This window comes from Marmota monax, unplaced genomic scaffold, assembly GCF_021218885.2.
Source record: "Marmota monax isolate L192 unplaced genomic scaffold, Marmota_monax_Labrador192_F-V1.1 WCK01_AAM20220418_F8-fsc00005, whole genome shotgun sequence".
Classification (NCBI taxonomy): Eukaryota; Metazoa; Chordata; class Mammalia; order Rodentia; family Sciuridae; genus Marmota; species Marmota monax.
Window position 1 is genome coordinate 28,286,557 of NW_026692254.1, and position 15,261 is coordinate 28,301,817.

At 39.9% G+C, this 15,261-nt stretch overlaps 1 protein-coding gene across 4 annotated transcripts in view; it reads left to right on the top strand.

The window, feature by feature from the left end:
* Positions 1-1,294: 1,294 nt before the first annotated feature.
* The window catches only part of Prc1 (protein regulator of cytokinesis 1), a 29,013-nt gene continuing 15,046 nt past the window's right edge, over positions 1,295-15,261 (top strand). For all 4 annotated transcript variants that reach the window (XM_046437742.2, XM_046437751.2, XM_046437759.2 and 1 more), the window contains exons 1-5: positions 1,295-1,450; positions 11,282-11,414; positions 11,634-11,756; positions 14,297-14,530; positions 14,611-14,781. In XM_046437742.2, the coding sequence (XP_046293698.1) occupies positions 1,440-1,450; positions 11,282-11,414; positions 11,634-11,756; positions 14,297-14,530; positions 14,611-14,781 (672 nt within the window). In that variant the 5' untranslated portion in view covers positions 1,295-1,439. The remainder of the gene's footprint in view (positions 1,451-11,281; positions 11,415-11,633; positions 11,757-14,296; positions 14,531-14,610; positions 14,782-15,261) is intronic.

A 15,261-nucleotide genomic window follows, 5' to 3' on the forward strand; every position in this document is an offset into this window, starting at 1 on the left:
TAAGTTACAATGCTAATCCTTGGAATGCATCTGAAGATACAAATTTTGAAGCATTTTGAAGAACTTCCAAGTTAATTAATCAAAAGTTCCAGTAAATTTCGAGTATTGTCCCTATTATTTAGTGGTGTGAATTTTGGTATACTGTCACCAAGTTTAAAAATGTTATAAGTAACAATGAGAAATTTTTCTGAAAGAAAGGGAAAAAAAAATCTGGTTTTGGAGGTGAAGCAAAGCATCCTTTAGGGAAAAGGCAAAGGGTGACAATTACAGAAATGATGATTCATTAAGATGTGTCATTTCAATTATAATAAAATAAGTGAATCAAACAGGAAATGCCCTTTTTTTTTTTTTTTTTTTTTTTTGCCTGATGAGCAGAGAGGTTTAAAAGTGTAGTGTTTGGCACTGCTGAGGGTAATCGGAGGTGGGTACTCCGGGTGCGTTTCCTTGTTCGGGAGGACAAATTAATAAATACAACCTCTTCGAAAAGGAGGCATCACATTTCCATGAATCAGTCATAATAATGCAAGATGCAAAGATTTATGTATGAGGATATTCATCCTAATATTATTTGTTAAATAATGAGATCTACATGCCACAGAAAAAAAAATCTGATATGTGCATTTAGGGATATAGTTCAGTGAGAAAACGATGATACAAAAACACTTCGTCAATTTCAAGCCTTAAAATTTTCATATAACAGTTAAATAAACATAATTTGAAAGAAAACCAGGCCCCAGTGATCTCCATTTTTCACCAGTTGTGTGCCTTGGACAAGACACTCAGACTTGGGAGGCTTTTCTTCTACCTTTTTTTGAGTCTCGTCCTCTGTATGGTGGTGATAGTACTTCCTAATGGGTTTGTCGTGATGATTAAATGGGATAACTTCTCTAGAAAGATACCAAGCCTTTGAGCAGGGCTCAGTGTTCCTTCCCTTCTTTGGTGGGCTTCTCAAGCCTCCCTGCTCCTGCCCCTCGGCCTCTAAAAACACCACAAACTTGAAATCAAAACTGCGCGCGTCGGGTGGGGCTCGGATGACATCATAAGCTCTGAAAGGATGCACTTCAAGGCTATAGCTGGTCTAGTAAAGCCAGCCGCGGCCGAGCGCACGCGCAGACCGTGAGATCCGCCCAACATGCTCTCCCATTGCACTTCCCACGCCCAGCGCGCAGCTCCTGCTTGGGCGGAGACAGACCCGCGAGGTAGTCCGCCGTGGCGGAGGGGCGGGGATGAGGCGGGGCTTCGTGAGGAATGATGGGAAGCCGCACCAATCGCATGGCTGCTCCGCCTCGGAGCTCAATTTGAAATTCCGCGGGGCCCAACGGCTCGCGGAGCGGCTACCCACAGCGAGAACTTCGGTGTGTGTTGCTGGTTGCTGCGCTCGTACCCGCGTGAAGGAGGTCGGGGGTCTCGATTCCCTGGGACTGCTTGGAGCGTCCGCCATGAGAAGGAGGTGCGAGTCGAGATGTGGTGGGAGGGAGCAACGCCTGTCCCGGGTACTGGGCTGGTGCGGTGTCCGAGAGGCCCCTCGGCTGGGACTAGGGTGTCCGATCAACCCGCGGCTAGCGGGTGCACGTTCGAGCCTGACGCGCTGCTCTGAGGTCCCGCAGCCTCACCCCCGTGTCGTGTATGAGCGCGGCGTCGGAGCCGCTGAGCTGGGGCTGAGGCTGGAGGCAGGAGCCCGCCCCGCAGCGCCTCAGGTGCAGCTCCTTCGCACTGAAGGCCGCCTCAAAACCTCGGTCTGTGGCTTCACATTTCTTAAAGTCGTGAAGTTTTAAAAACATCTTTTGCTTTCTGTTGTATCCGCCCTGCGGTGTTAGCGCTTTACTTATTTGGAAAGACGGCTTAGTTTCCTTGCAAATTAAAGAACTGATGATGGAATTCTCTTATGGTCGTTTTAACAGCTTCCCCAGCGTTGCTGGGGAGGGAGTGTCCAGTTTGAGATCCGATTAGACGTGTGAAATTGGGCAAGAGGTCGAATGCATTTTCCCGATTCTAAAATAAGAACAATATCTGTGTAGGAGTTGTGTGTTTAAATCATACAGATGTTTACATTCGGGGGGGTTAAGTATTGTGCGTATTCCGTATTAAATAATTTGTAGTTAATTGGTTAAACTGATTACACTAAGGTTCTTGGTTCCATGATTACTAATTCTGATCAGGCTTTTCCAAATGCTTGTCCTCAGGGGAATAGGAATTAAGGAATTAAGTTTAAATCATTAATACCCTTGCCAAAACAAACTTAGTATTATAAGGTTGTGGATTGCAAATAACTTTTTAACCCACCTATTGGTGCTGGAAATATCAAACCCGGGGTTTCCAGCATGCTAAGCAAGCACTCTACCACCGAGATACGTCCTAGTTCCACAAATAATCTTATTATCTAAAGGAAATTATCTTAAAACTGCTGTGCATTTAATCTAATGGTGCATTCTGAGGACTAGTAAAATTTTAAATAGCATTTAAAGGAAAATCTTATTCACAGTTCATTATGGATAGCTCAGGTATCTTCTGTATTCAAGTGATTGAATGAAGGTAGAAAAAAAAAGTTCCCCTTGAATGGTTATAATTAGATTTTTTAAAGGCCACTAGGATTCCTCTAACCCAAAGCTAGGTTTTGGGGGTACTTTTGAATTTCAGGTATTCATTTTTGGAAAGGGATGTGAGAAATAGGCCTCAGAAACAATGAGTGTCAGATTTTCACTGAATTAACTATGATTATGGATCCTGAAACAGGTTGTACAGAAGTTTTCACAGACCTTTTCCAGAGTCTACCACTGTCCAGGGGGAAAAACAAGGAAGTAACTCAGTGAAGGTTGACTGAAAGTAGGCAATCATGTAGAGAGGAATACTTGAAATCTTTTCCAGTCTAGTGACTTAGGTTCAAGAGACTGGAAAAAATGGTTCTTTTTACAACTTTTGTGTCCTTGTGTATTTTTTATTCACTTTCAGTTATTTAGTGATGTATTCTAAGAAAAAAAAATAGATTTGCTCCTTTTAGGGAACCATTTAGCAAGGATCACAATGATAGCTCTGAAGCATCTTCAAGTCATACAACTTTTTAAAATCTACAGGTTATTCTTTCAGAATACTTCTTGAATGTATATTATGTACAAAGTACAATTCAAATATTGGGGATAGTGTGGCAAAAAAAAAAAAAAAAAAAACCTGACATCCTTGCCCTCGTAGGAGTTACATTCTGAAAAGAAAGGTAATAAACAGCTAGTGTGGTAACACAGGCCTTTAATCCCAGCAGCTGGAAGACTGAGGGCTGAAGCAGGAGGATGGCAAGTTTGAGGCAAGTCACAGCAATTTAGGGAGACCCTAACTCAAAACAGCAACACCAAAAAAAGGAGTGAGAATGTAGCTCATTGGTAAAGCACCCCAGGGCTCAATCCATTGTACAGACTCTCAAAAAGGGTTGGGGGATGTGGTTCAGGGCTCAGGGGTTGAATGCCCCTGGGTTCCATCTCTGGTCCGAAAAAAGAAAGCATAGGAAGAAGTAGTTGCAGCTTGGTCACGGAAAGGCCTCCTAAGAAGGTGATCTTTGAGTAAAGACCTAAAATGAGGAACCAAGCTGTGCAGCATCTGAGGGAAGAGGGGTCCAGGTAGAGGGAACTGTAAACACAAATGCCCTTATGCAGTATAATATGGGGTATTCCAGAGAGCAAGAAGGCCACTGTGACTAAAGTAGATAGTCAGTGCTGGTGTCAGAAGGTAAAATGAATATCAAATGGAATTGGGTTCCTTGGGCTTCTGGAAAGGCCAAGTCTTTAACTTGAGTGGGATGAGAAGTCCCTGGAGGGTTCTGAATGGAACCCTGTGCTCCACCTGTACTGACTGGAAACTTAAGGAGGCTTTGGCTCAAATTGGAAGCCCAGTTAAGAGCCCATTGACATACAGGTAAGAGATGATAGATGGTGACCTGGACCCATGTGGTAGGAGAGGAGAGCTAAGGAAGGTGAGATTTGGCTCTTTTGAAGGCAGTGTGAATGGCAACACACTGAAATATAAGAAAGGTGCTAAGTAATGCAAATGAAAAGAAAAAATTGGTACAATTTAAATGTTGAGAAGAGAGGAAAACATTTTATTTTGTATTGCTAGGGTTCAAACCCAGGGCTTGGTATGTTATTTTTTTAATTCTTAATTCTTTGAAATTTGTACTGTCATGTGAACTGTCCTAACAAGGATCTTTAGAAATTTCAAACACCTACTTCCATCAGACCAAATAAAATTTGTTATATATTATAAACTTGAAGGAGTAGTTAAATTTATAACAAATTGTGTGAATATTGCTTTTAGTTAGGCTGCTGAAGTCTAGCAGATAGATTGCTATTTGCCGTATAGATTTTTGTTTGTTTGTTTTGTTTTGTTTTTTGGTACTGGGAATGGAACCAACTTCATCAAGTGCTCTACCACTGAGCTATATACCCCAGCCCTTTAGATTTTATTTTGAAATCGGGTGTGGTAGTACATGCCTGTAATGCCAGCAGCTTGGGAGGCTGAGGCAGGAGGATCACAAATTCAAAGCCAGCCTTAGCAACTAGTGAGACCCTGTCTCTAATAGTTAAAATATAAGAAAGGGGCTGGGGATGTGGCTCAATGGTTAAGTGTCCCTGGGTTAAATCCCTAGTACCAATTTTTTTTTTTTTTTTTTTTGAGACAGGGTCTCTCACTAAGTGGCTGAGGCTGACCTCAAACTTTCAATCCTCCTGCCTCAGCCTCCCAAGTAGCTGGGAGCATGCACAACCAAGGTGGCTTATCTTGGTTTTAATTGGATTTGAGACCCACAATTAATGTCCCAATCTCATGTGATTTTACTTTATAAAAGTAACTTGTATGACTAATTAGCAAAGATTTTTAAGTTTTTCAAAGAAATCACTAAATCAAAATCAGATTATATGTCAGATGTTTTGAATAACAGCTCTGATATCATATACTGTCCCGACCAACAGGACACATCAACGTGGGCATAGTGAGCACAAGCCTTTTTAAGTTTTTCAAGAAAACGCAGGCTTAATTTTTTGTAGACACTCCGGGTTCCTTCCTGCCTAGGGGTGAACTCCTCATCCTCTGAGTCCTGATCTTCCTTGTGCCATTCCCCCGCTTCCTCCTCTTGATCCTCTTCTTTGTCCTCAGCCTGGGCGGGCTTATCTATCTGACTGCGGGTGATTGGGAAGGCGAGAACAGGCAGATGGCACGGCTTAGCCTTTGTATTAGACCACCTTGGGCCAGCTCGGGTTGACTCCTTGCCTAAGGCTAATGAGCGAAGCTCAGAGTCAAGGGATCTTAATTCTTTTAAAAGTTGGATCTGTTCCCATCTATGTTGGAGCGCAAGGGAGCCAGGTTAGGTAAGGGAAGTGGAGAAAAAATATCTGAGGGGGCAGTTGGCCCCTGAAGGGCCGGAGCACAAAAGGCAGGAGGGATATAGGAGGGAGGTGGATGTGTAAGTCCTATAGGCTGTGTCAGGGTCCTGAGAGGTGGCGGGTCTTCTGAATGGTAGCGAGCTGCTTCCTTCTCCAAGGTAGCCTCCTCCCCAGGGGTCAATATGTCTCCGGCATTTAAAACTGGATAAAGGCAGTTGGTAACCTTTGGAGCCTTATTCATTAGGGTGGGATTTTGAGGGGGACCAGGAAGGTTCCCAGGGTCCTAGGGAGACTGAGAAGTATCTATGTCTATACTAACTGAAGGGCATGCCGAGGGGGGACGAGAGGTCTTTTGCATAGCCTCTTCCCCAATCCTGACAAGTTTTAAGGTACCATTGTCAAAGGGTGAACTTTTAAGAATTTCATTAATTAAGTTCCAGTAAGAAAAGGTGGGAACAGGCACCTTTTCTGGGCCAAAGGATTCATAATAATCTTTTAAACAGTCTCCTACTCTAAGCCATCTTTTACCATCAATGGTCCCTTCAAGGGGAAACCATGGACACAATTCTCCTATGTATGAAAAGAATAATTTTAAGTCCTTTTTCTTAACATGCGCCCCTCGTGTCTTGAGGGCCTCCTTGAGGCCTGACAAAAACAAATCATGTGACGAAACTGCTTGTCCCATGGTGGGTCACTCACCTTTCGTCGTCCTCACTCTCCTCCTGGATCTGTCTCTCGATCTCTAGCTCCGCTTGGCCAAGTCTTCCCGGAGGACGGCGTTCCTTCTCAGTCAAAGGCTCGAGCCCCACATTGGGCGCCAAATGTCCGTCCGGCAGGACACATCATGTGAAATTTTCCTTTTCCATATTTGCAACTCCCTTCTCTGATAGTGAGAAACTCAGCACCCACTGTTTTCGATAAATGATTTGATGATTCTCCCCATATGCTGTCACCCCTCTGCTACGTGTATGTGTCCCATCTGGCAGGACACATCAACGTGGGCAGCGAACCTAGATGGGCAGGAATGAAGGGACAAGAGACACAAAAGGATGACAGCAAGACAGGAGTTCTGATCAAGCTGCAAACTTTTATTGTTCACACAGGGGTATTTATATGCTGGGGATGGGGAAGCTCTCTAATCAGCAATTGCTGGATGTGGGTGGTAAAACTGCCAGCTGCAAGATGTCTGATGATCCTGATAACCGCAGGATGTTCCAGGGAGATAGGTAGCTGCAGGATGTCTCCCAGGGGGCTGTCAGGCTATTCTTTGAAGGAGAATTTCCTTCTAGTCCCTGACAATATACCACATAATTTACCTTCATGAAGTATACAGTGATTCTTAGAATATTCAGAGTTGTGTAATTATCACCGCAGTTTTAGAATATTTTCAGCATTCTTCCAAAACCCCATTAGTGGTCAATCATCTTTTTAGCCTATGGTCTACATATTCACAACTATTTTTTCTATTCTGAGTAATTCACACAAAGGAGTCATTCACACAAATGAATCGTAAATATGTGGTCCTTAGTGACTTGCTTCCTTTAAGATAATGTTTTCAAAGTGTATTGCCTGATAATATTCCAGTGTAAATACATTACATGTTATTTACCCATTTGTGGTGTTTTCACTTTTTGGCTATTATAAGTAATGCTGCTATAAACATTCCTGAACAAGTTTTTGTATGGTCATCTTTTTAATTCTCTTGGGTAAATATCTAGTAATGGATATTGGGGTTGCATGATAACAATGTTTAAATGTTTAGAACCTGACAGACCCGTTTTTGAAGAGCTGTATCATCTTGCTTTCCCATAAGCAGTGTATGAGGGTTCCAGTTTCTCACCAATACTTAATATTTGTCTTAAATATAGGAATCTTGGTGGCTATGCCATGGTATCTCATTGTGGCTTTGATTTGCAATTCCCTAATAACTAACATTGTTGAGCATCTTTTTGTGTGTTTATTGGCAATGGTATATCTTTGGAGAAATGACTTCTCAAATTCTTTGCCCATTGTACTGGATTTTCTACTGTTCGGGGGGAAAAAATGATCACTTTTTACTTTCATTACAAGATCTTGCCTATAAACCTGATTGTCAGGATCTGAAAGTGCATTAATTCTGATGGATCTGGAATCTTTGATAGGAATTCAAAGCCATTTGTTTTACATTTATCAAACAACTTCTATGTATTAGGGTCTGGTAAAATGAAGATGGTAAAGACATGGTGGTCCCTGTCTTTATTTATGACAAGTTCATAGCTTTCCAGAGGACACTGTGGCAGATGAAAGGAGCCAAGTGTGCAAACCATGAGGGTTACATTCATATCAAATATTGACCACAGATTAGATCTTGAGAGTTATTTATAGTAGGATCTTGACTTGTTTCTCCTTGTTATTGAAGTAAAGTGTGAAGAGTCTTTGCCTGGGGAAGTTCTTTAGCTGCACTTTAGTTCACTGAGATCATATTAAATAAATGCTTTATTACCTGCTAACATTTCTAAAATAAAAGAAGCACAGTAAATTCTTTGAAGCACTAGATTATATCAGGTTATTGATACTGGCTGTCTGGTATAGGCAACTGGTATTTGTGTAGAATTTTCTTCAGGAACAGTCAACTTTAAAATGGGATTTCGTGGCTAGAGAAATGTCTGAAGGTTTTTGTGAATGTTCCCAGGTTCTAGATCTAGGCTAGTGGATCAGAGCACATCTAGTGTCTAGTTTCTCTGGTGCCCAGGCAGTCTTTGTTATCCTGTTGTATCTATAGGAAAGACCTCTCTGTTCTTTAAATATTTTGTAAAACAGACAAATGGTTATAATTTTTAAAGATAAAATACAGGATGCCAGTTAAATACATATTTGGGATAAACAATTTTTTGGTTAAAGTAAACTTTTGTAATAGAAGAATAGTATGCATGTAGAAATGTTAACGAAGTTAATACACCTGTGTGAGTATCCCAGAAGCCTTCTTTGTGGCCTCTCCCAATCATTCCTTCTTTAGAACCAAGGGGACCACTCTCCTGATTCCTGAGAGCATAGGTTAGTTTTGCCTCGTTTTGAACTGCATCCCTCCTTGGTGCTGGGGATTAAGCCTAGGGATTTGTGCATGCTAGGCAGGCCCTCTACCATTGAGCTACACCTTGGGCCCCAGGTTTTGAACTTTATATTGATGGCAATCACACAGTGATACATGCTTGCTTGTCTGGTTTCTTTGTTCATCCTAATTTTTCCCCTCCCCTATGTCTTTTTTCTTTTAATACCTTTGTTTTATTTATTCATTTTTATGTGGTGCTGAGAATCTAATCCAGTGCCTCACACATGCCAGGCAAATGCTGTACCACTGAACCACATCCCCAGCCTCTCATTCTTTTTTTTTAAATTTTTTTAGTTTGAGACAGGGTTTTGTTGTTGTTGTTTTGTAGATTCCTTAGGACTTTAAATAAAACACCACCATCTGACAATAGATTGTGTTATGACTTTCTTACTGATCTTTATTTCTTTTATTCCTTTTTTTTGGAGGGGGGGCTTATTTAGATGTCTAATACTTCCGGTAAGATGTGGTTAAAGTAGGCATCTTTGTCTTGTTCTTGACATTAGATAAATCACAATTTTACCATTATGTTAGCTGTATTTTTTTATTTATATATAACGGCGGAATGCATTACAATTCTTATTACATATATAGAACACAATTTTTCATACCTCTGGTCGTATACATAGTATATTCACACCAATTCGTGTGTAAGTTGCCCAGTCTGGTCTCCATCCTGTGGTTATCCCACTTCTATAGTCATGTTCCACTGTGCCCAATCAGAGATGCTTAACCACTAAGTCACATCTCTAGCTCTTTTTGTTTTTAGACAGGATCTTGCTAAGTTACTCAGGAACCTGCTGAGGCTGGCTTTGAACTCATGATCCTCCTGTCTCAGCCTCCCAAATTGCTGGGATTACAAGTGTGTGCCATTGTACCTAGCTTCCTAAGTTTTTCTTATGGTTTATCTATTTTTCTAAAGATTTACAGTATAATTTACACATAATAAACCTAACTCATTTGACATGTTCAGTTTTAATTGTATACTATTATATATTTTCCATCAAGGTCTAGAACCATTTAATCACCCCAAAAAGTTTCTATTGCTCTTTTGCAGCTGATCTTCCCTGATCTCAAGAAATTAATTTGCTTTTTCAGTAAAGTTGTTTGTTTTTTGTACTGCTGGTTGAACTCAGGGAGCGCTGAGCCACTGAGATACACCTACACCCCAGCCCTTTTTTTAAATTTATTTTATTTTATTTTTAGTTGTTGATGGGCCTTTATTTTATTCATTTATTTATATGTGGTATTGAGAATCGAATCCAGTGCTTCATGTATGTGAGGCAAATGCTCTACCACTGAGCCACAACCCCAGCCCTAATTTTTTGAGACTGGATCTGGCTGTTGCTGAGGCTGGCCTCAGAATTTGGGATCTTCTAGCCTTCTGAGTCATTTTAGGTGTGTGCCACCCTGCCTGGTTCTTTTACTAAATTTTTATCTCTCCTAGAATGTTATAAAATGGAATCATTATGATATGTAGGGTTTGACTTTTTTCATTTAGCATAATTAAATGTTTTAGTTCTATTAATGTTGCATGTACCTTGCTCCTTTTCCTTTTCATTACTGGGGATTGAACCCAGGGGTACTCTACTACTAAGCTATGTCCTAACCTCTTTTTATTTTTATTTTTTTTATTTTGAGACAGTGTCTTGCTAAGTTCCCAGACTGGCCTTGAATTGTGAACCTCTTGCCTCAGCCTTCTGATTCTCTGGGATTATGTGTGGCTTGTGTTCAGTTTTTTGTTGTTTATTTTTGGTACCTGGGATTTAGCCCAGGAGTTCTTTATTACTGAGCTACATCCCCAGTCCTTTTCATTTTTTATTTTTATTGTGAGACAGAGTCTAAGTTAGGGCCTTGAAAATCGCTGAGACTGGCCTCAAACTTGTGATCTTCCTGCCTTAGCCTCCCAAGTTGCTGGGATGATAGTTGCTAGGATGATTGCACCACCACAGTGAGTTCAATTTTAATAGATGTTGCAAATATATATTAACATGGTTGTACTGATTTATACACTTTACTAGCAATGTATGAAAGTTCAGCTTTTCTACATCTTTACCAACATTGATATTCATCTTAGTAATTTTAGCCACTTTGGGTTACTAGTTGTAATTTGAGAATAAGATCAGGCTTGGCGTGGCGATGCACTCAGTAATCCTAGCTACTCAGTAGGCTGAGGCAGAAGGATCACAAGTTTGAGGCCAGTCTCAGCAACTTAGTTATATTCTGTTTAAAATTAAAGAGTTGAGGGGCTGGGGCTGGGGTTGAGGCTCAGTGGTAGAGCACTTGCCTAACATGTGAGGTACTGGATTTGATTCTCAGCACCACGTATAAATAAATGAATAAAATAAAGGTCCATCAACATCTTAAAAAAAATAAAAATAAAAAATAAGGGGCTGGGAATGTAGGTCAGAGTATTTGCCTGTCATATATGCAAGGCCTTGAATTTGCCTTGTACCTCGAGAAAATAATAATAATAATTAATCACTTGCTTCTTAACAGCAAACTCATGTTAGTTTATTTTGCTGACATTTTGCCTAATTTTTCTTTAATAAAAGCATTTGTGATTATTATACTGTTAAAAGTAGAATCATCAATGAAAACCCAGATTCTGAGTACCATTCAAGGAGTGAATTTCCATGATGGGGATTGTGATATTGCATTTTGTTTGGCTTGTACGGGGGGAGAAGGAAAAAGGAATAGTCAGAGGTGAATTAAGCTAAATTCAGCTTTAAAGCTGCTGAAAAGATAGTCTATTTAGTTCCTGAAAATACTACTTTTAGTCTGTAGGCAAAGATTGATGCAACAGGTGAGTTTGTTTTGTTTTGTTTTTCAGTGAGGTACTCGCAGAGGAGTCCATTGTATGTCTCCAGAAAGCCCTAAATCACCTTCGGGAAATATGGGAATTGATCGGGATTCCAGAGGACCAGAGGTTACAAAGAACTGAGGTTGTAAAGAAGCATATCAAGGTGAGTTGAGTAATACTGGTGTCAGGCATAAGGATGCTGGTGTCTCATCTGAGAAATATGATCACCTACACTAGGATATTATAAGCTTTTCCTGTTTTGTTTTAGGCTTTTCCTGTTTTTGTTTGTTTGTTAAGCCTTTTCTTGATATTTTGTATTATGAACATTTTGGTGTTGGGGTTTTCTTCTGTAAACTTATATGGATTATTTTCTCTTTTATAGGATCTTCTGGATATGATGATTGCTGAAGAAGAGAGCCTGAAGGAAAGGCTTATCAAAAGCATATCCATCTGCCAAAAAGAGTTGAACACCCTGTGCAGTGAGTTACATGTTGAGCCATTTCAGGTACATGGCAGTTTGGAGGTATCCAGCTTGGGTTTGAGATTTAGGAAGAAGCAATGACTTTGGAGTACAGACAGAAGACTTCCTTATAGGGTTTTTACTGGAAAAATGGGGAGAGCATGGTACTTGGCCAGTTAGTTCTGTAAAGTGATTTTTTTTATTTATGTAGAGAACATAAATAAAAAAGAAATGGAACAACTAATAGGTGATCAGAACTAAGCTTCTTGGGGCTAGGGCTGTAACTCAGTGGCAAAGCCTTGCCTTTCCCTTGTGAGGCACTGAGTTCAATCCTCAGCGCGCGCGCGCTCTCTCTCTCTCTCTCTCATATATATATATATTTGTTCATCTACAACTAAAAAAATATACAAAAATTTAAAAAAAGAAGGCTGGGGTTGTGGCTCAGCGGTAGAGCGCTCGCCTAGCACGTGCGAGGCCCCGGGTTCGATCCTCAGCACCACATAAAAATAAAAGAAAATTTAAAAAAAAGAAAATCACCAATCCTCAACATACAAAATTATTTTTAAAAAAATAATAAATAAATTAAAATTAAAAAAGAAAGAAGATTCTTGCTGTAGTTCTGCTTTGTAGAGCATATTAATTTTTTTAAAAATTGACTTGGAGAAAAAGGTAGGCACAGATAATATTATGCTATTCTTTCTCTGAGAGAAAATGAAAAGAGGTACCTAGGAAGCAAAAGTAACTAGTGATAAAAGGAAAAGTTACCCCAAAATTCAACCTTTGTGGTTCTTTTCCTACTCCAAAGTTGTATGCCACTGAATCAGCCAGAGGGCTCCCTCAGAAGAAATGTCTCAAAAGCCAGGAGAACATATCTAGCTCAGCAGGCCATGATTATCAGTGTAGGTAGCTGAGAGATAACTGTATGTGGTCCAACATAAGTCAGGGATTTGAGTGAGGATATCAGGAGACAGGGTGCTGAAACAGCTCTGCTTAGAACTAGTGAAAACAGTGTTAGAATTGTGAAAGAACAGATGGAGCTTGGCTAGGTAAAGATGTACTAATAAGGTTCTCTGGTCCCTCTTGCTGTTACAGGAAGAACTGCCTGTGTGTTTAGTCTGTTTTTTGAACTTTTAATGTGAAATTGGGTGAAAAGTTAGGTATATAGTGGCATTCTCCCTGAAATTATATGACAGTTCCTATTTTGCTAATGTTAAATGAAGTTGTGTAAGTTTATAGAACATATAACTCCCCCTTCTCCTTTTGTCAGTTAAGAGTAACGCAGGGACCACTAAATTTATTTTTATTGGTAAGGTGATATTCATGAGATTATTAAGGTTTTGTTTTGTTTTGTTTTTGAGGTAGGTGCTGGGGATTGAATCCAGGAGTGCTTTACCACTGAGCTACATTCCCAGTACTTCTTATTTTAACACATGGTCTCAATAAGTTGCTGAGGCTGGCCTTGTACTTGCGATTCCCATTTCTTAGCCTCCTGAGTAGCAGTGATATAGGCACCATGCTCATTGAAGCTAGATATAGATACCTTCTTGCTAACTCAAAGCCAACTTTTCAACCAATATATGTTTCTTGCAAAAGTGCTATGGTATCTAAAGAAGTCAAATTCATAGAGACACAAAGTATAATGGTGGTTGTGATGAGCTGGGGGTAGAGGCAGAGAATGAAGACTTTTTATTAAATACAGTTTCAGTTTTACAAGATTAAGTAACTTCTGGAAGTGGATGAAGGTGATGGTTATAGAACAGTATGAGTGTACAGATGCTCCTCAACTTAAAATAGGGTTACACGCAATAAATCTATTATAAGTAAAAAATGCATGCTATCAGACTAAACCTGCTGAATAAAGTTTAGCCTAGTTTACCTTACACTTGTGCTCAGAACACTTACATAGCCTGGAGTTGGGCAAAATAATCTAACATAGCCAGGCGTGGTGGCGCAACCTATAATCCCAGTTACTGAGGTTGGAGGATCCAAATTGAAGGCCAACCTCAGCAATTTAGTGAGACACTATCTCAAAATCAAAAGGGATAGAGAAGTGTAGTTCATTGGTTAAAGCACCAGAGGGTAGGGGGAATTAAGCCTGGTAATCCTAGCACCTTTAATCCCAGCGGTTTGGCAGGCTGAGGCAGGAGGATCTCAAGTTCAAAGCCAGCCTCAGCAACTTAGTGAGACCATGTCTGAAAATAAAAAAGGGCAAGGGATGTGGCTCAATGACTGAATGTCTTTGGGTTCAATCCCTAGTACCCCCTGCCAAAAAAAAAAAAAGAGAGAGAGACAGAAACTGTTAAGTTGGTGACTATCTGTACTTAATCCAAAAAAATTTTGTAAAACATTTTTTTAGTTGTCAATTGACCTTTATTTTTATAAAAAGTGACCTGGTATCTATTAACCTTTCCTCATTTGGGACCTTCCTTAGGAGTTCTTCTTTGTGCCATATTCTATTGGTTATGAGTTGATTTATTTGTAAATTTAACTGAAAGTCTATCAATTCTCTTCCACTGTCCTTCTCAAGTGATTCCTGTGAAAGAATTACTTGAAACCTTGTAACATTGGTATACTGTCTTATACAGGAAGAAGGAGAAACAACTATCTTGCAACTAGAAAAAGATTTGCGCACTCAGGTAGAATTGATGCGAAAACAGAAAAAGGAGAGAAAACAGGAACTGAAGCTACTTCAAGAACAAGATCAAGAATTGTGTGAAATTCTTTGCATGCCCCACTATGACATTGATAATACTTCTGTTCCCACTTTAGAAGAACTGAACCAGTTCAGACAACATGTGGCAACACTGAGGGAAACAAAGGTACACTACCTGCATTTATACTTCCCAAAAGTCCTTCTGGCCTTCCTATAGGTTACTTTAATTATTATTTTTTTTAATAGGCATCTAGGCGTGAAGAGTTTGTCAACATAAAGAGACAGATCATACTGTGTATGGAAGAATTAGATCACACACCGGACACAAGCTTTGAAAGAGATGTGGTGTGTGAAGATGAAGATGCCTTTTGTTTGTCTTTGGAGAATATTGCAACACTACAAAAGTTGCTGCGGCAGGTAATATCTTCTCAAATTAAGACCCTGGATCTCAATAGTGTGTAGCATCTTGAAAAAACTGGCAGCTTTTCCTTCTGTCTTAAATAAGTGCCAATGTACATTAAGAGAGTAGGGGAGAATAAAAATAGTAACTTAGGATATATGATCTCGGTTTTATTTTTTTGGTACTAAGGATTGAACCCTGAGGGTCTCAAAAATGCTAGGCAAGTGCTCTACCACTGGGCTCTACCCCAAGCCCTGATTTTTTTCTTTTTTAAAAAAATATAAACCTTGGGGCTGGGGTTGTAGCTCAGTGGTAGAACGCTTGCCTCACACATGTGATGCCCTGGGTTCGATCTTCAGCACCACTTAAAAATAAATAAATAAAGATATTGTGTCCATCTACAACTAAAAAAGAATTAAAAAAAAACACCTTAATTTATGAGTAAATAAGAGATAAAATATTCTAAGAATATGAAATTACAATCAGATGAAATGACA